At 32.0% G+C, this 20,531-nt stretch overlaps 5 protein-coding genes across 11 annotated transcripts; 2 read left to right on the forward strand and 3 right to left on the reverse strand.

The window, feature by feature from the left end:
- Positions 1–484: 484 nt before the first annotated feature.
- On the reverse strand, positions 485–3,734 carry LOC105671114 (F-box and leucine-rich repeat protein 7). Of its 3 annotated transcripts, none has more exons than XM_012365027.2 (3): positions 3,630–3,734; positions 2,784–2,962; positions 485–2,325 (listed from the first exon to the last, which is right to left on the reverse strand). In XM_012365027.2, exon 3 carries the CDS (start codon positions 2,310–2,312, stop codon positions 945–947), a length of 1,368 nt encoding a protein of 455 aa, XP_012220450.1. In that variant the 5' UTR covers positions 2,313–2,325; positions 2,784–2,962; positions 3,630–3,734; the 3' UTR covers positions 485–944. The 3 variants fall into 3 exon arrangements, with proteins under 3 accessions (XP_012220450.1, XP_012220451.1, XP_012220449.1); XM_012365028.2 differs by lacking the exon at positions 3,630–3,734 and adding an exon at positions 3,002–3,285 and having other exon boundaries at positions 2,784–2,889; XM_012365026.2 differs by lacking the exon at positions 3,630–3,734 and adding an exon at positions 3,002–3,285 and having other exon boundaries at positions 2,784–2,925.
- On the forward strand, positions 3,690–6,114 carry LOC105671116 (interleukin enhancer-binding factor 2). The gene is made up of 5 exons (XM_012365030.2): positions 3,690–3,870; positions 4,183–4,486; positions 4,574–4,880; positions 4,970–5,227; positions 5,562–6,114. Exons 2-5 carry the CDS (start codon positions 4,190–4,192, stop codon positions 5,846–5,848), a joined length of 1,149 nt encoding a protein of 382 aa, XP_012220453.1. The 5' UTR covers positions 3,690–3,870; positions 4,183–4,189; the 3' UTR covers positions 5,849–6,114.
- On the reverse strand, positions 5,925–9,107 carry Scgbeta (sarcoglycan beta). 2 transcript variants are annotated; one of them, XM_012365034.2, is made up of 4 exons: positions 8,728–9,107; positions 7,932–8,096; positions 7,327–7,549; positions 5,925–7,103 (listed from the first exon to the last, which is right to left on the reverse strand). In XM_012365034.2, exons 2-4 carry the CDS (start codon positions 8,069–8,071, stop codon positions 6,447–6,449), a joined length of 1,020 nt encoding a protein of 339 aa, XP_012220457.1. In that variant the 5' UTR covers positions 8,072–8,096; positions 8,728–9,107; the 3' UTR covers positions 5,925–6,446. The 2 variants fall into 2 exon arrangements, with proteins under 2 accessions (XP_012220457.1, XP_012220456.1); XM_012365033.2 differs by having other exon boundaries at positions 8,522–9,107.
- A 151-nt stretch (positions 9,108–9,258) lies between these two features.
- LOC105671115 (venom protease) lies at positions 9,259–12,994 on the reverse strand. Its single transcript, XM_012365029.2, has 6 exons — positions 12,814–12,994; positions 11,306–11,575; positions 10,828–11,095; positions 10,326–10,591; positions 9,748–9,914; positions 9,259–9,504 (listed from the first exon to the last, which is right to left on the reverse strand). The coding sequence occupies exons 1-6, from the start codon at positions 12,890–12,892 to the stop codon at positions 9,331–9,333; spliced, it is 1,224 nt and encodes a 407-aa protein (XP_012220452.1). The 5' UTR covers positions 12,893–12,994; the 3' UTR covers positions 9,259–9,330.
- An 81-nt stretch (positions 12,995–13,075) lies between these two features.
- Positions 13,076–17,483, forward strand: LOC105671120 (serine protease snake-like). 4 transcript variants are annotated; one of them, XM_012365037.2, is made up of 6 exons: positions 13,076–13,598; positions 15,088–15,242; positions 15,496–15,605; positions 16,428–16,681; positions 16,829–17,001; positions 17,219–17,483. In XM_012365037.2, the coding sequence occupies exons 1-6, from the start codon at positions 13,586–13,588 to the stop codon at positions 17,384–17,386; spliced, it is 873 nt and encodes a 290-aa protein (XP_012220460.1). In that variant the 5' UTR covers positions 13,076–13,585; the 3' UTR covers positions 17,387–17,483. The 4 variants fall into 4 exon arrangements, with proteins under 4 accessions (XP_012220460.1, XP_067209259.1, XP_012220459.1 ...); XM_067353158.1 differs by lacking the exon at positions 13,076–13,598 and adding an exon at positions 13,713–14,786 and having other exon boundaries at positions 17,106–17,242; XM_012365036.2 differs by lacking the exon at positions 13,076–13,598 and adding an exon at positions 13,733–14,786.
- The last annotated feature ends 3,048 nt before the right edge of the window (positions 17,484–20,531 follow it).

Here is a 20,531-nt window from a genome sequence, read left to right on the forward strand (position 1 = left end):
TTAAATTAAAACTAATTTCATCTTGTGCTTAATAAAAAGCATAATCAAGATAATAATATCGTAGTTTTTCAGAAAAATACACAAATTACATATCTGCAATTTAGAACTCTTTTATATTAAAAATTTTGTGTAAAATTTTTCATGTGAAACTTTTATGTAGCATTGAATATTAAAATATTAACTTTTTTGTACATTTTGTATATTTAAAATATTTTATTAACAAATAAAAATGCAAAATGTCATAATGTTATTACAATAAATTACAAAACATTATAGAATACAAATTATTATCTTTATTTTATTAATGTATTAAATTACGAAAACAATAAATAGCATGCACGACTTTTGAAACAAGATATATGTATATATTTTTACAACCAATCGTGAAACAAATAATCTTTTTACAGATTATATCTTTTTACAGATCATATCTTTATGAGCGAAATAAAATGCTTAATAATAAATAGATTGAAAACGATACAAGTTATTGATCTTAAATTGACAATTTATTGTACATCATTTTCTTATCAACGTTGTATCAAAAGGCATAATATTTATCGTCATTAAACTTGAATAAACAAAATTAGGTTTACAATTCTCTATAAATTTCCCTATATTACACTCTGGCACTTGAGACTAATGATGTGAGATAATTAAATATTTTCTCAATGTTATTCATGTATTTTCAAAATATTTTTTTGAAATATTATTGAAATATATAATTTTGGTACCAATATCTAGCTGTTGGCTCTTCTTTTTTTACCTTTTAAGGTAACTTCACTTTTTTATATAAATTATTATTTAATTTATTATTTAAATCATCGGAGCCTTGTTTAATCTTATATTTATTTTTTATTATCGATTATTGTATATTTTCTTGAAAATATTTCCTCACATCACTGCTTAAGATGTTCAACGTAAACGATGCGGTAGGCCGGGTTAGATCAGCTGGAGAATCCAGGATTAGTATGTTCTATAATGCAACGTCGGCAGTAACGTTTAACAGCGCGATAACCGACCCATGTGACTCTCGAGCACTCGCCGATATTGAGTTGTCGCAAACCTCGTACGTAATAAGCTAACGCTTCGAGACCGGTATCGGTAACTCTCTCGCATCCGCACAAGGACAATTTTTTCAGATTCGGGCATCCCGTTGAGAGTGCTTCGAGAGTCGCATCGCCGATATCGCATTTGCCGATATCTAGAGCACGCATACGTGGACAACCGCGCGCCAGGGCGACGGTTGCACTGTCGCTGAGTGCCTCGCAACCGCGAGCATTCAGATAACGCAACTTGTAGCAGTGACGAGCGACAACCAGCAAACCGGCATCTGACACGCGATCACATTTGCCTACGGAAAAATAGCGGAGCGACGAACCGAGATGTGCCGCCAATTCGCGTACTCCAAAATCCGTCACTTTCGTGCAGTCTGATACGGACAGCTGACGCAAACTAGCGCAATAAGACGCAATAGCAACCAGGCTGGAATCGGTAATGTGAGCGCACCTACGCAGATAAAGACATACCAGATGTGGCATGCGTGACAGACTCAGTATCAGGCCAGAATCTTCCACGCTGTGGCAGTCACTTAAATCAAGGGACTGTAGCTGCAAGGTGGTAGTACGACCACAGGCTCGAGTGACATTGGAACAACCTGTCAAATCAAGCTCTTTGAGATGAGTGCAGCTGTCCAACACGGTGGCAACGTTGGCGTCAGTGACGCGACGCGAATGTCGCAGTACCAGAGAAGTCAGATTAAGATACGGCAGTTGTGCGAAGATGCTAGGCAATCCGGTGGCACCTTCCAGAATGAGACGACGGATGCATGTGTGGCAGCCGCGACGCGTCAGTGCGTTCAAAGCCGCACTGGCATTTTGCGGATAACGTACCTCAACTTCCCGCCAAAGCACTGGGTGCCACGCGATCTCCCATAGACGTCGACAAGTTTGCGCGAGATTGCAGCGATCACGAGTACCCAGCCAACTGAAGATTTTCAGGAGTAAACTGTCGTCGAGCTGGCAGAGATTACTGATCGCTGTGTGATGAATCAGATGATGTTTAGGTTGCTGTAGCTGCTGTTGCTGCTGCTGTTGCTGTTGTTGGCAAATTGGTGTGCTAGATGCACCAGGAGTCGACGAGGATGATGATGACGTAGTGCGGCAGGCATTATTGTCGAGGGTGTGGTAACCCAAATCGATGGCATCCGCAATTGGCCGATATACGCTGATTTTCTGTGATGTGTAGCCCTTTCCCTTCTCAGCGGCGCTCTGCTCTCTGAAGCTGGGAAAGAGGAGTGGACATGATCCGTCCATTCCATGCTCCGTTCTGCAATTTAGAGTTTATTTCTATACACAATTATGTTTAACACTTAAATATAAATAAGATTTAAATTGTTTGGATTATTTAGAAGAAATTGCAAATCAAAAATTTTCTTTTCAACTTTTAGAAGGCAACTTTTTTTAATTATAAAGTTTTTGTTCTAAAATATAATGTATTTATTCAAAAAGTTATGATATTAAGTTCCGGACAATTAAACATTCACAATAATAAAGATAAAACTATCACATTAGACGTTAATTAAATTTTCAAAAGTATTTCGTTTCTCTCGGTAATATAAATATTCATGCAAACTGCATGAATGAAGTAGCGTTATTAACTTTTGAAAAAATTTGCTACTATAAATTTTAAAATTTCGCGCAAACTCTTATATGTATAAAGTATAAATTAACAGCGTATATTCTTTTTGTTGCATTCATTTATATTTCAATGCTGATTTTACTCACAACGAAATGTTGGACGGGAGAGTTAATGACCATGTGTGACATCGCCAAGCAATATCAATTTATTCGCCACCTCCATGTTGATCCCGCATTCCAATTCTTGTAGCAACTGTGGAGCTCGAACTCTTATGAGAACAATGCGAGGCTTTGAAGACAAGGTTTATACTATTATTATTCGTGTCCTGGAATTGATCAAATTGTACAGTTAACGTGAAACTTACGTGATTGCGTTTCAGATTTGAAACGAAAAATTTAGCACATGACATTCAACACACTTATAGGACCCAACTGGACCCCAACACTATCGACTGGTCCCCCCCCCCCCCCCCCCCTTCTTTCCACCATTCCCATAACTGACCCCACGGCGAATCGATCAACCGGGATTTCTAGTGGGTCCGAAATGAAAAATGGAATGTTGGAGTTCAAAGAACAAAAAATTCCTTAAAAGCATCACAATAAGTTCATGCATATGAGACGTACTGTAAATTTTATATGAAATACATAATAAACGTAATAATAATAATAAAATAATATCACGTGTAATAATTGCAACATCGAACAAATCGATCTTACAAGCCTTCGATATATTCTGACAAATATGTATAACTATGTTAAATATAATATTAAATATAATAAATATATTGCACATAATTATACGAGTCAAATATAAATTTATTTTAAACAAGTGGTAAGTCAATTTTCTTCTACATATGCGCTTATGCAAATTTGTGTGGATATACCTTTATAAAAAATTTACATTAACTACATCCATACTGTAACTAGATTGCTAAGATCTCGATGTTAAAAATTATTAAATACATAATTTCAAAACTTATATATTAAACTCACGTGTATAGGTAGTAAAAGAATCATTTTCCATTGATGATCTGAAATATAATAAACGTGCATATTATACGCCATACGCGCATCGAGCATGTAAAGCCGAACGACGTCGAGCCCAGCCGAAATTGCTCGATGTACTTGTGATTCCTCTTTGCCCCTTCGGTGGCACCGGTGATTGAGTGGCTAATATTATTTTTAGTTACTGTTCGTAAATTCTCATCACGTCTTTCCAATTTGCATCTTTTGGGTAAGTATATTTCTTACATGAACTATTATAATATACTGATTTGTCATTTGTATTGTAAATTTTCGGATTATTATGTATGAAAGTTTGCTTTGGTTAGGAAAGGTTATGTTGTAGCGTCATATTGATTTCTGCATTCTATACTTTATTTACAAATTTTTGAGATATTATTATATCACAACGTATGACAATGTTTGACATCAACGTATGCATACTTTATAAATAAATATTCTAAATTATTATTTATGTTATTAAGTCTATTGAAGCTTTTATATTATATTATACAGACATATCACATATTATCACTTGTTGTAGAAATAATATGGTAAGAGGACGTGGAGGAATGATTAGAGGTGGCCGAGGAGGTATGGGTCGTGGCATGGGTTTTCCACGGAAACAATTTTTACCACGTCATCCATTTGATTATACATTATGTGAAGCTGCTTTTCCAAGAGTTAAATCTGCTCCTGATGAATCAGACTTTCAGACGGCTCTTCTGAAGAAAAATGCTGACATGTGCCCTACGCCAAAGGAACAAACTTCCATCTTAAATCTTGTTACTAAACTGCAAAGTGTTCTTGATAACCTAATTGTTGCACCTGGAACTTTTGAAGCTTGTGTAAATATCATGTTTTATTATAACATTGTGTAGTAATAATCATTTGTATTTAATATGCTTTTTTATACTTTGTTACATGTATTACAGCAATTAGAAGAAGTAAGACAAGTTGGCAGTTTTAAGAAAGGCACAATGATAAAAGGCCACAATGTTGCTGACATTGTTGTTATTCTCAAAACTCTGCCGACGAAAACAGCAGTAGAGGCTCTTGGAAGCAAAGTTAATAACGACTTGAAAACTGTGAATCCGAAAGAAATGTTCAGGCTTATACAAACTGAACGAGGTTTTGATATCGCAATTAATGAAGCAACTGTACGCGTATTAATAACGACATTGCATCAAAATCTACGTAAGCTGGAATCTGATCAACATTTAGATGTCAAAATTTGTCAAGGTAATTGTGAATTTTTTATAGTTACCTGATCTTGATAATTATTGCTATATTGTTAATTAAATACTACAAGTATTTTTTTCTATTTATAGGACATCTCGCTGCTATCAGACATTCTCGCTGGTTTGAAGAAAACGCTCATCACTCTAGTATTAAAGTTTTAATACGATTACTCCGTGATCTTAGAAGCAGATTCGAAGGCTTGGAACCGTTGTCTCCGTGGATGCTGGATTTATTGGCACACAATGCCATAATGAACAATCCTAGCAGGCAAGCATTACCAATAAACCAGGCGTACAAGAGAGTATTGCAGTTACTTGCCTCTGGACTCTTTCTCCCAGGATCTGCAGGTATTTATATTTTTATTTTATTTCAACTTACATAATTTTTGTTTCTATTTATAAATGCCGGTATCTGAGTACCCGAATATTTAAAATATGATAATTAATTAATGTTATGCTGTCAGCATAAACGATTTTAAAATTATAAAAATTGAAATTCATAATTCCGACATAAATATTTCGACTCTGCTTTTTAATTGTATTGTCTTGAGAGTCGGCTTGTATTCTTGCAAAAAAGCACCTATATCAAAACTGTGTGCATCACACTGTGTCGATTTTGTTTCTTGTCGAAAAGTATTCTTAGTTTTGCGACAATTGTGTAGACTGCAATAACTTTTCTTAGGTATCTCTGATCCGTGCGAAGGTGGTAATATACGCGTGCATACCGCAATGACCCTTGAACAACAAGATCTCGTATGTCTTACCGCTCAGACATTGCTGCGCGTATTAGCTCACGGTGGCTATAGACCATTGTTGGAAGGCACGAATAAACTCGCGGTGGAAATGAGCGTATGGGCAGGTGGTGTTGTGGCGAGTCCGTTAGACAAAGCGTACGAACCTCCTACAGAGCAGGAGCAGCAGGAAGATATGGACGAAAGCAATGAAGAGATGATAACAGAAAGTGTTTAAATTTTCTTTAAGTTAAAATTAGAGCATAAAAAGTTTCTTTCTCTTATGACATGGAATATTTACTTTCTTATCAATGTTTCTTATAAAATGTATTGTATTTAATATTTGCACATACATTTTGACGGTAACAAAAATCTCAGTTAACATTTAAAATTACACTTTTACATGATCGATATTATGGACAATGCATTAGCGAAACCGAATGTGTCCATGAAATACAAAATGTGACGTATATAAAATAAATGACAGTGCGTAATATATAAAGATTCAGTTGTACAACTGATTTTCCTCCAAACTCTTTTCTATATGTGTAATATTTTGTCTCTATGCAACTTTATATAGAATTGTAGATGCCATGAAGATTTGATCTTTAAAGATTTTAGGATTAGAAAAATTTTTCTTTTGTTAAAAAATATTTTAATGACCATGTGTGTATAAATAATATTATGTAAATATCTCGGGCAATTGTCTACAGATGCATATGTAGGTCCCGAATGTGCTTCCATTATGCATCTATGGTTTGTTCACTTGGCAGTGATATGCACGTCACTTAACGAATTTGTGACAAAATACACGGTAGACAATCTTCGTTCAGAGCTTAGTGTAAACAAGGATCATTCTCCGTGGTTCTGGCGATTCGTGCGCAATTGACTGTGCGAGAACTGGTGCCCGGTCGAACCGGCACCTTGAAAAGTTTGCCCTGCGGCATGCACACACAGACCTTGTACTGCTCGTGACTTGTGACAGGACTCGGCAAAAACATCGGCGCTACCGGGATATTCTCCACGTCGATGGAAACGCCATCCTTTGCGTCCAGCACGATGCTACCATTCACACTCTTCAGGAAGACATCCATATCGGCACTCCATACGACGTCCTTGCTTTCGACCCACACACCCTCTGCGCCGTGCAACGAGATTTGACTCCCAGATGTAATTTCTAAACTCTCGTTGACCGGCGACGTGATTCGGTGGGTCTCTGTGATCTTCACGTCGATTATTTTGACACCGCTCGGCAGACCAAAATTCGGGAAATCGGTGGTGAAATAAATAGCGCCTGTACGCGGATCCTTCATCTCAAATGATTCTACTTCTGATACAGTGGTTCCGTTCGGTAGAACGCCAAGTTTCGAGTGAGGTTGCACCTCGTGAGCGCGATTGCGACTATTCACATCGACGCGTATCCCAGCGCTGTCACCAGATATCTCCATCGGTTCATCGCCGTAACTCTGACAGATTCCCGATTGCAGCGATATCTTTAGAAAATATTTAAAAAATCCAATCAAGATATAACATTCAGAATATTGATGCTTGTGTGAGATTTTTAAAATTAAATCTTCATTATTTCTTTTCGTCTGTTATCTATCTTTAAGGGTGTATGAGTCACATGTTAAAACATTTTGATAAAACATTTTTAGCTAATAACTAAACTTCTATAATTAATATAAATATTTCAAACATTGCAGAAAAAATATGTACCTTGTCTAAATCGGTTTTTCCATAAAACTTTACGAGATTTTCGTCAGGTATTACTTCTATGGCCTCCATTCCTTGGCTGATGCGTAAAACAGCAATGACAGTGATATTCAGGAAAAGATTACAGAGGCCGATTACTGCCAGAACCAAAGTTAAGGTCCAAAGGCAGTAACGCTTTTTCATGGATTTTTCGTTTGTTGACATACTGTAGGAAGAACCGATTGTCCTGTTGAATTGCCCAAATTGAAAGTTAATTATGTATGCCGAAATGATCTTAATTTGCTAATCACTTAATTAATATATTCCGATTTCAAATTCTCATTTATTTTCTTTCTAAATTATAATATTAATCAAAGTAGATATCCGAACGGTCAAACATTTAAGAGTTCAATCATTATTAAAAATACAATTTTTTTCTATCAAAATAATATTTTTCTCATCTTTTGTATGTAATAAAGATTAACATTTATTTATATAGAATACACGCAAAGAAAATATTTTTTAAAAGAAAAATTCAAAAACTTGTTTCTAAAATTGTTATAACATGTCCGGCCACTGAGACAATTGTCTTATTTAATATGCATTTTTTAGTGCATGATTATTTTTACCGTGCGCGCACGTTGCTGCAACTATTTTGGCTCATAAGACCCTTAATCAAGGGCCCATCACTGTTAGACAGATTATCATCAGCCTTTGATATCGATGGTGAGCCAGTATCATTTCCACATACATCTAGAAGAGCCGACATTTGGTGTTCTTGTATATCCGTTTGTCTATTGAAAATTAAATATTAGATCATTATCAAACTTATATATTGTTTTGATATTATATATAAAAAGAATTAAGATAAATGGACAAATTGAAAAAAATTTATATAGCTTTAAACACTGTCAATTAAGTATTTTCTAATTAAATAGAAATATTAGGTTACTCGTTAATATTTTACCTATTAACATTTTAACATATGATTATCTTATGATTTTTAAATAAAATTTATGTGAAAAGTATAATTTTTAATATACTATTTTTTTAAGGTGTCAAAAAGAAAAATATAATCTATATTAAAATGATTTTTAAGTAGTAGTGTTTGTGATAAAATCTAATTTTATTTAAAATCTATTACTGTAAATTACAATATACTCATACAATTTGTAAGTTCTGTTATACACTTACACCGTAATTATGTAACAATTCATACCTCATGTCTCCAACATTGCCACAATTTTAATTAAGAATATAAAAGCAGCAGCATCATGTTTTTTTGCTATCAAAAATAATCTGATTGATTTCAAGGGCTTGCCCTTTGCAAGCTATCGCCGCACATCGATAAATTTTTCTGTGTCAAATGCACATCCTCCGTGTGATGAAATGTATAGCTGGTTGCTTCGCGAGCGATTTCCTTACCTCAACTTGGGAACCAGCTGTGTTGCGGGGAGCGACTGCTTCCTCAGGTAAACGAAAATAGACGACCGTGTTACTTTGTTCGCCGAGTACGACGAACGGACTCACCGACGATCGGGAACGATGGAAGTAGGTGAAAATTTGTTGGTCCGCGCTTGCGCATCCAGGGATCAATGCCGAGTATCCTTAGAAATTCTCTCTCGCGCGCATCCACCTCGAAGAATTTACATATTCGCACTTCTTCCTATAGAACAGAATCTTTCACCCACACAATTACAACAACTCTACAATTATATAAATTACAGTAAATTATGTAATTAACAACTGTATGTAATATTACAAATTGTTATAATTACACGGCTTAATATAATATATGTTATATATTGTATATTACATCGAGAGAGCAAATTTGTCATTGTACGTAAGATTACGATCTCTATACATTTGGCAATATACTGATAAACTTTTTTATTACATTAAATGCTTATATTGTTAAAGTAAGACCTAAAAATGAAAAGTCACAAAAACGAGATATTACATTGTTTAAAAGAACAATTTATTTAATATTTTAAAGAGAAATATATTTAAAGTAAAAGTAATAGCACATTAAAAGTATTCTGGCCATGCGTTTCTTTCTATCCAGGGGATATAATGATAAACTCGAGTGTACACGCCGGGTATGATGCTTCCACAACCCCGTCCAACGCTGGTGATTCCGACCACATTATACGTGCAATCGTGATCCGTGTTAAAAACAGCGAGAGGTCCTCCGCTATCACCCTTGATAACAGCAAAAATTTATTTTGTCAATCTACTTAAGCTTATTGTTAACTTATTTATCATGAAAATTATATAATATTTCTTCTTTTGTAAAAACTAACTAAAAGTTTTAATTAATTTTCTATCTTTTTACAATTTTTTTAAATGATACATATATGCACTACTAACACTAACTAGTTCGTCGTAAAGGATTAGGAAGGATGAAAGTGTGTGTTTGGTGTAAAGCAATATTAAATATATTACCTGACATGTATCTTTCCCCACTTCTCCTGCACATATTTGCCACTCGTTGACAACACCTCGTGCAAGCTCTATGCTAATACCGCTATCGAAAAAGCTTGCATTGCAAGATGTGTGCGGGACCAAATTGAGGGTTACTTTCAACAGATTGTCCGACCCTTCTTCTTCAGCTGAAAAAAAAGCAGCACAATATGTACTAATTTCTACATATTTGTATATATAATTATAACGCTCTTGTACAGAGTCTCAGACCAATTGTATCATCCGTTAATAACACATCTCAGCATTTCCTGAGATCATTGGAGATGAAAATCTTTATTTTAAAATATCGAGGCAATAGTTTTTTAATATGTATTTAAAAACAAATAAATATAAAACTAAATTGAACCAAAACCTATTACACGAAGTATTGTATTACTGTGCTATTAAACAATGTTACACAATTTTAAACGTATTTTTCTCGAAAAATTGATGTTTATCACAAGTTGGATTTTTTTCAAAGGGAGTTATGCATATATTTATAGTTACAAGATTTGTATAATTGCAATATCATACGTTTAAATGAGTATTTCTGATCTTACCCCAATCGACTAGACCCCATCCAGTAGCAACTGCCATGTTATCCGAGCCTACGTCAGGCCAGTCAACTGGAAGGCATGCTGGTCTAACCCAAGCGTTGTAGACGACTTCGTTCTCCAACCGCAATATAGCTATGTCATGATACTGTGATGGACGTTTATACTCAGGATGTCTTATTTTTTCTTGAATTCTGATAGTTTGTGGCCTCGCGTCGTCATTATTCTGCTTAAGATTCAGATCGCCAACTCGCACCCATGTTGCTGCTCCCCTTTAAAGTTTTAGTATAAAATAAGAAATATCTGGTTATTAAATTTGCATTTTTTAGCAATATATTCTGAAGTAAAAGAAATGATTTTTTTTTATATTCTGAGTATAATGAAATAAAATGAGTTAATTTTTATGATCGGCGATCGAAGCTTTAGGAAAATATTTACTCTTTATTATTTTTGTCAATTTTCTAAAGATTGGATAGAGAAATGTTAAAGGTAAAACTGTTAAACTTACCAGTTCGTTGACCAAGTACAGTGGGCCGCTGTTAGGACGACTTTAGCGGAAATCAAGGTACCACCGCAGTTCCACAAGATCCTCCCATCGCTACCGTCGAAGCCGATAGCTGCCATATGTGGAAATTCTTTGGGTTCAGCTTTTTTGCCACCGACGATCAGCTTACGTGTTTTCAGAGCGCACAGTGATACATTGACAGGCTTCCTATATATTGTGGGTGTAGGTGGTATTTGTAGAGCGTAGACAGCCTTCGCGTTCTCCACGCATTCTAAGCAAAGATGATTACTTTGTATAAGCAGACATACATACGCATGTTCATCATTTCATATTTTTATATAGTAAGATATATTGTCATGGCTGGAAATAGATAATATTATACTAATAAATAAATAAAAATTTAATTTATTTATTCAAGTTACATATTTCAACATTTTACAATTTTTATCAAAATATTAATGAGAAAGAAACTTTTGTTTACGTGCTCGTGCTACCGCTCCTCTATTTTCATCCACTGTCAAAGGTCTTATCGGATTTGGTTGGATAGTCTCCGGCTGTGATGATGGTGACGGTGTCGGAGGTGGAGTAGTAACGCGATTTTTCGTTGGACAACAGACTATTGGCTCGTACTGTATAAAACCACATGTGCTACTAGGCGATTTACCGGCCAACAATTCCTGAAAAACTACCTGGCAATCTTGCAAACGCTTGCATACACCTGAATTGCGTGATTTATCGATGGTACATCTCTCTGAAAATCACAGAAGAAGATTAAGTTAGTAATGTAATAAATAATTAAAACTTAGTAATTATGTTGAATATTTTTCATTATTGTAAACGTTAGTGTTGGCCTTTGAAGAAGAAGATTTAAATTAAAATTAAAATGTTTGGAAAAAGTATTATATTATTATAATAAATAAATTTTTATGGAAATATTATTTTATATTGATTTTATATTAATATATGCACTAATCACAATTGATTTGTATTATTAGCCGTTTTTGAATTATTTTTTAATCAGAAAATTTTTCTAAATTTGTACTTAACAGTTACACACACACACACACACATACACACCCATTCTCTTTCTCAATTATTCCATTTCTCTTTAAATAGCATAAAATAATTTTATAGAAATAGATACTTAACAATGTATGATATTTTATTCTTAGATATTTAAAATTATATCACAAAATTGCCAATAGCTATAAAATTATTAACAATTGTTTTTAACGTTTGCGGCATCAAAAAATTAGTTATTGGTCATACAAATTGGATAAAACTATATTTATCTAAATGTATAAATAACACGCATAATGTTTACAGTTGCTTTTTACGCAGTACTTAATTTATTATTTGGAATAATTGATCCAAATTATTGCAAAGTATTTTGTATTTATTTCAAATATTTAAATTTTTATTAAAAAAATTTGAGTTTTTATTTCTTGATCAACATGCCCGTTTCTTCAACTTCTCAAAAAATATAAATAAAAGAATATATAAATTTATTCTTAGAAATGCTAGATGGATTAACCTTTCGATCATATTCATAAAGTCATGAATATGCATTGTATATACCATTTAAAATGCAAACTTTTCTTTTTTAATGATAGAGATATTCTTACAAGTATCGCGTTTATTTTCAAATTATTATATCAAATATTAATTTATAGAATGCATCACAGGGAATAACTGTAAAAATAATCGTAGCTTGAAACGTTATCTATTATTAAATAATTTTTTAGTTTATATTTGGAGCAAAATAAATATTAAAAGAGAGTTATAAGAATTAAATCATATAAATAAATAATTATATCTATATAATAATAATTACACGTTAACAATAAAATATTTATGATTATAATTATAAACCAACAATCAAATTTCTTTAATATGCGTGGCATGCATCTTCCATTCAGAATAAAGAATGTGCTTGATTATTATATTCGTGCAAATGAGAATTCTTGTATTTATAGCATCAATACTCACCTCCAATCTCTTGGCCGTATGTCGAAGATAGAATTAATATCAACAATAACGATGAAACGGTCGATATATTGAAGAACATTCTTGAGGATCAACTTTAATCACACAAGCTTCCTGTTTAATCTCAACAAGTCACTTCGACGGAAGATACACCTCGTCTAACTCGTCCATCCACTCTTGGTCATTTCTTACCAATTTTCCTAATCCCCACCAGTCCGACTGGTGGCATGGTGGAGATGGCGGATGATCGTGAGACATTCTCATCATGCATTTCGCGATAAGTTACGATAAGCTAGCGTATAAGATGATGCGCGTTTCCATCTTTGCGTGCGTTTTCAAGGAAGGTCACGTTTCCAAGATGAATTATTCACGTAATTAGTTATCGCGCAAATGATTTGTAACAAAAATCCACGTCTAATTCCGATAAAATCAATTTCCGACGAGGAAAAGTGTGTCTTGTTTCTGTTATTGTGCAGATAAATATATACGTGTAGTGGATATTATTAAGACACATTGTGCAAAGTTCAAACGTCACACACAGCAAGGCCGACTGTGTATCAAGAGGCGGTCGTGTCTTGTGTCAAGTTCATGACGTGTCAGACGGAGCAAGGCCGATTGCGTATATTATTTTGGCGAATATATCAAATTATTAGATTTCAGTAATGTTTGGATTGATTAAGTTCTTAATAAGTTTAATTACTTTATCTCATTTTGCAAATGGAATGGAATATTTTTAATTTTTTGCAATAAGTATTAAAACACTGTAATATTGAAAATGGAAAAAAACAGTAAGTGAATACACATCTATAGTTTTCTTATTTTGTACTATTAATAAAAAACAAGTATTATTTTTCGTATTTTTTGGATGCTTAATCTAAATTCAATCACAAAAAATGCGTATTACATCAGAATTTGGATAAAATTAAAAAAAATATATTTTAAAAATAACGTATAGTTATGTTTATGATAATTAAATAGTGTTTTGTATGATGTTCATTATAATCACCTTTCACATTTTTATGTAAAATGTATTATTAATTTAGACATTATATTATCACGTGGAAATTTTTTATTTCTAAATAGCACTATGTATACATATTAAAATAGTTTGTAGCAGTTCAAGATAATTCTATAGCGGTTCTACATATTTCTTGATAGATCAATATTCACGTTAATATGTAGTCAACAGTTTAATACAGCGTAAGACGAATCCAATTCAATTTATCACAGTCGATATTGCTACGGGAAGTTAAATTTAACTTAAGTTATATCTCTTGCCGTTAAATTTAATAAGATCTGTTTACAGTATTATTACGAGCAAGCCACGTGCACGTATTCAGGGATGTAACGTTTGTTCTAAGATTATTTGTATAAGGAAGGAAAAATTAATATGTAAAACTAGCTTAGAAAAATCATAAGAGAAGAAAATAAAAGTTTTTTTTACAAATACAAATTAGTATTTTAAGATAGCGAAGAGATACGAAAAGATTTCTGTTTTATAGGATGTGTTATTTAATCAATACGTTTTGAACACAGTGTTCATAGTGTAAACACTCATGCATTGGTAAAGGTAGAAAAACATAATGCTATTTTCCTATAACATATTTATCTATTATTAAAATGCAGTTCCTACTTATTAGAAACAAACTTAAACATTTTAAGAAGTATATATTTTTTTAAAATATAGAAGAAGATGTAGCGGATACGGCATTGGCTCTACAATTCCGATAATATCATGTTAATGACGTTTTTACTCACGAATTACTAATTGCTAATAAACGACTTTATTACATACAATCTATGTACACTTCGTCATCCATCGTATTTAAGACGAGAATTTGCGTCGACAGTTTTTATTCGAAAAAAGTACTAATACGGCGAGTGTAATCAGAACTGCAATATGTATAGAAAATTCGCAACCGCATTATTTGTTATCGTTTTATTTAAGAATTCCACACCGCGAAAAAGTGAAGAAAGTTAGTTTTAATTTATATTGTTTTATTCGCTATTTGTGATAAGATTTGAAGTAATTGCTTATTTCGAGTATGCACACAAATTGCTTTAATGTACAGTGTAGATTTCATTGTTTCTTTTGATAATAAATTATTTGCTAAATTTTTTATCAATTTGTCACAAGTAGAAATTGAGTAGAAGCTGATTATGGCATTTCTGATTTGTACTTTTAATGTTTTATATTGTAATTATTTACTATAAATTCTATCAAAGGCCAATATTTACTCTTTTCGTTATAATCTACAAATTTTCATAATTTCGCAGAATGTAAGGAATACGCTGCTTTAGTTTATGAAAGCGAGGATTCACCAATTTTGCGTATTAATGCCGGCTCGAATAAAGTTTCTCGTTGCACGATTGTTGAAACGCCTTTAATAGTCGGCGGAGTTCCAGTAAAGCCCGTGGAATTTCCACACATGGTAAGAACAATTATGCGCATTATATTAATCTGAAAAAGAAAATTATATTAAATTTTATAAATTTTTTCATAATAATAATATTTTATTTAATAATTTTATTTTCTTTTACTGTAACGTATAAAAGCGAATGTTCTTTCTATACCTTAATGCCTAACGTATGTTATTTGGAAAATTTGCTGTTACCTGAGTAATATACCTAGATTTTCTTATATTATTTTAATAAATAATCAACAGAGTAGCATTTATTCCATAGACGGTAATCGGTTACGGTAAGGAAGGTGATATATCCTGGCAATGCGGAGGAAGTATTATCTCCGAGAATTTTATTTTGACAGCAGCACATTGTATGGAATCGCCAGACAAGTAATAATTTTGTCTTTACCATTGTGTGTTATCATAATGATATTATTTTACTGTATTATACATTATTTATAAAAAATGGAGAATATTTTTCAGACGTTTAATGTCGAGAAATTTTTAAACCACTGAAACTCAGTGAAAAATTATCGCAAACAAAAAATTGTAAAAGTATCTTAAAGTTTGAAGTTTGTACTTTCATGTATTCTTCTTTTTTAGAGCTCAGAATTGTACAAATAAAAAATTTTCTAAAATGACTTACAGCACGTAAAAGTACAAGTTTTAAGTTTTAAAATGCTTTTTTAATTTTTCGTCTACAATGATTTTTGGCCGAATATAGCAGTTTGAAACTTGCTAATTTTAAACATCTAAATATCTCAACGCGATAGAATAGTGCGGTCTGCTGGCTGAATGTGCGCCATTACTACGGCATCGTGAAACCTAAGTTTCCAGTTGGATGGGCCAAAAACGCGGCAAGATTTAAGATTTACAGCAGCGGATAGGGCGCGCGAAAGCCTAAGTTTCCAGTCGTATTTTTTATTGACAACAAAACAATGTGTTCTTTTCTCGAGCTCAAAATTGTAAAAAATGACAAATTTTTTAAAATGACTAAAAGCACGTGAAAGTACAAACTTCAAACTTTAAAATCCTTTTTTAATATTTTATCTGTGATGTTTTTTCGCCGAGTTTTAGGTTTGAAAATTGCTCGATTTTGAGCATCTGAAAAATGTTCCCTATTTTTTGTGGAATAGTGTATATAACATTATGAATAAATATTAAAATAAATAAAAAATTATTTTATTATTTGATATTATTTGCGTATATTAGAGGCCCCGCTGCCAAAGTGCGAGTTGGCTTGATCGATTTATCAACGCCGGATGATGTTATGCAAGAGAGGGACATTGTGGAAAGAATTAAACATCCAGACTACAAATCTTCCATTAGGTACCATGATATAGCTTTATTGAGACTTGATCGATCGTTGGAATTGAATTCTCGAGTACGACCCGCATGTCTCGAAGTAAATTCACAAATTCCTGGCAAAAGTGCCATTGCTTCTGGATTTGGAAAAACTTCTTATGGTTAATATCTTCTAAATATCTGATGCATTTTAATATCTTATAAAATAAATTATTGTATATTAATTGATATTATTAATTATTTTTTTTATTATTCGTATTATATTGCTCTTTTACATATCGGGAGATACTATATGACATATTGTACAGAATCTACCATTGGCAGCAACGAATTAATGAAAGTCCAGTTAAATTATATTTCTGAAGATGATTGTAAAAAGAGTTATGCTGATGATATCGGTATTAAGGGAATAATGCCTCAAGGCTTGATACCAAATTTACTTTGTGCTGGCATAATGGAAGGTGGTAAAGATACTTGCCAGGTAACTATATATTTTATATTTCAAATCTAGGTTTTTATTAAAAAATTTTAATTTTTATATATTTTATAATGACGCTTTTATTATATATTAATTTTTTTATTTAGATTTTTGGACATTTTAATCTTTCAAGTATAATCGTCGATTTCATCATATATTTTATTTACTAAAAAGAGTAAAAGATTTGGAGATGTGATAAATAATTTCGTGTTATGTGTAGGGTGACAGCGGTGGTCCATTGCAAAGGATTCTCACAGAACCATATTGCATGTATAGCATCGTGGGTGTGACAAGTTTTGGAAAATTTTGCGCTTTTAAATCTATGCCCGCGATATACACCAGAGTTAGTTCTTATCTTGACTGGATTGAGAATATAGTCTGGTCGTGAATAAAAATATATGTACATTAGTATGTGTGCCAAATTCTAATTTTAATTTCTAACAAGTTCAAAGAATTAATTAATAAAAGATAATGTGTTATGTAAAGTTAGTTTTTATATATTTTTTTCAACTATTTTATTCTCTTGTCTTTTCCTTCTTATCCATTTTTTTCTCCGCCTCTTCTTTTGACATTTTTGCCGTATAAAAGAAAGAACAATCTAAATGATCGCTTGAAATGCTGAAGTCTTCAAAACATTCTATAATCTTGTTCAATAAAAGCATTGATAAGCCATTTATGTATTACACTATAGTTGATTGATATATATGGCATTTATGTAATCATTCAATCATATACTTGACTTCTATAATGCGATTGTATACGAATCATGCATTGTTATCAAAGATTGAACATCAATAAATTACAATTATGCTTTCATTGATCTTAGTATTACCTGAAAACCACCACTTTGAATTAGAAATCAGTAACGAAGTCGCCTTGATACAAGCATGAATATTACAAATATATTACTTGTTTTATCCGGTGCATCGTTTCTGTTCGTAAGTATTTTTATCTATATTATCTGTCACACATTAAAATTTCGAATATTGTAAAATAAATATGCTCTCTATATTTGCAAAAATTAAATAAACTGCGTTTTGAAATAAAAATTTATACATTTTCATGCATATAACTTAAATTTAGTGCAATAATAGAAATCATTTCCGTACCAATTTTATACCTTGACATATTTATAAAATTTACTTTATTTTGCATGTTCGAGTACGAGCGGATATTAAACGAGATTGTCGTCGACAAACAAATGTTACTTGGGGTAAGAATATTTTGTATAATTCGCACAGTAAAAAGAATGCATTTAGCTCTCTTAATTGAATTTTTTAATTCAGAATCCTTAAGACAACTAAAGGCTGGTAACATTGAACAAAATGATATGAAATTAAAATGTTATTTAAGATGTTTTATGATGAAAAGTGGTATTCTTAACAAAGATAACAATATAGATGTTGAAAAAGTTTTGCGATATCTTCCACGTAATATGCAAGAATCATCGAGAAGAACTCTTAACCGATGCAAATCAATTTGTAAGTCTTTTTATTGCATTCAGATACTTTCTCATATAACAATTTACAATTAATTAATATTGCATTTTTATTTCTCTATGCAGAGTAAATGCTAAGTGTTATCACAAAATTTGCAAGCATATCCTACACTTTAAAATTAATAAAAAAATTTTAATAAACATAAATTCCATTATTATTTTTTTTGTAAAATATTTTATAGTATGTAGAACAGAATACGTCGAAAACTTGAAAAGAAACGAAAGTATATTATTGATAATAAACTAATTAGAAAATAAATTTTTAGCAGCTCAAAATGCTTGCGACAAAGCTTTTCAAATAGCTATGTGCTATTTTAAAGAACATCCAGAAGTAAGTATTATAATGTAAATTTTATCCATATTTTCTTATAGAATCATACGTCAATTTCTTATCTATATTTTTATTTAACTCATGCACTTTGTTTGCAGATATTAAAAAATGCACCGATTATTTAAAAATAATTATTTTATGTTTAATACAACACCAGTTTACGGAAAACATAAATAGGAATAATATATAATAGTATAAAGTAGTCACATATGTAGAAATGTTATTTTATTAAAATTATCAGAGTGTTAACAGAGTGTTCCAATAAAGATAAACAATTTTTTAGAAATGTATAAATTAAATAAAAATTACCCTGTATGTTTATATAAAATTTTTTCTACGTACTTTTGCCAAGATATTTGCCTTTGAAATTCAAATCTAAAAAGCAATTAAAAAAAAAATCATTTTTCTATTTGTTTGATAAATTTTGATGATTTTTGAATTATTTTTATATTAACAAGTCAAAGTGCTGGTAAATAATATTGTAATAAATTTGATTCTATATAAATGCGACACATATTATGTATATATGTATGTATACAAAATATCGTGAAAACAAATTTCGATAAAAAAAATGAATAACCATAGTAACGCGTAGCAGAATATTTACAATATGCAGCAACATGTAAATTTGGCATTCAATATATTTTATCGGAATTTTAAAATTTCTCTTGACTTAAAGAAATTATTCAATTAGAACACATACACTATAATATCATAAAACCATGTGTGATCATTGCGCGTAAGTATCATCTTATTTTTCTATATATCATGCAAAGCAGAGTTTTAATCTCTTTCGTTGCTTCTTATATAAAGAGCAATAATACAAATACCGCAAAATAAATTGAATTCATTGATTGATTAAAAATTTACCAGCAAAGTTACCAGTCAAAAAGGATATGCCGGTCAAGTGACTTGTCGATGTGACAGAAACCAGTAAGTCTTTATACACATGTATTATGGATAGATAAATATGTTTGTTTGTTTATAAGTAGTGTATATATGTATGTATTATGATATTACAAATCATGTGAATTATGTTTACAGTGGTGAGAAAAAGAACAGTGCAGTCAATAAAGAAAAGGAATTGACCGGATGTTGTAGCAAAAAGTAAAGAGATTGCAATATTAATTTCAAGTAAAAATTGCGATGTTAATTTGAGATAAAAGTTACTTAAACCTATATGGTCGCCTGGCATCATTATAGTGCCCTTGATGATAATTTAGTGATTTTAACTTGACTGAATGTACAGAGAAAGTAAAGCACGCGAAGGATGTTGCGGCGCTAAATGTTGCGCCGGTACGAAAGAAGAGCATGGTGGATGTTGTAGTAGTGATGTCAGTGTGGATCGGAAAAGCTGCTGTCCAGCAGGAAAATAATTCATGCAATGATTCTACTCAACAAGGTTAAAAAGGCGGCCATATGGGCTATTTTAAATAAATTTGTAAATGAACTTGTCCTATATGTTATTAAATACATTGTCATAAATTCTATCGAATCAAAGTAATTATTAAATATTTGTTTAACTGTACTTTTATTCTATATTTTAAATTATCTAATCCTATTATACTCTTTTATTTAGAGCAAGAGAAGCAGCCGGCGGTTGCTGTATGTCCGGTTGTTGTAAACAGACTAAAAATGAACAACGCATGACAAATGCAGTAGAAGCGGATCGTACTAGTCAGACAAAAAATACTGTAGAAGGAT

This window comes from Linepithema humile, chromosome 4 (genome assembly GCF_040581485.1).
Source record: "Linepithema humile isolate Giens D197 chromosome 4, Lhum_UNIL_v1.0, whole genome shotgun sequence".
Classification (NCBI taxonomy): domain Eukaryota; kingdom Metazoa; phylum Arthropoda; class Insecta; order Hymenoptera; family Formicidae; genus Linepithema; species Linepithema humile.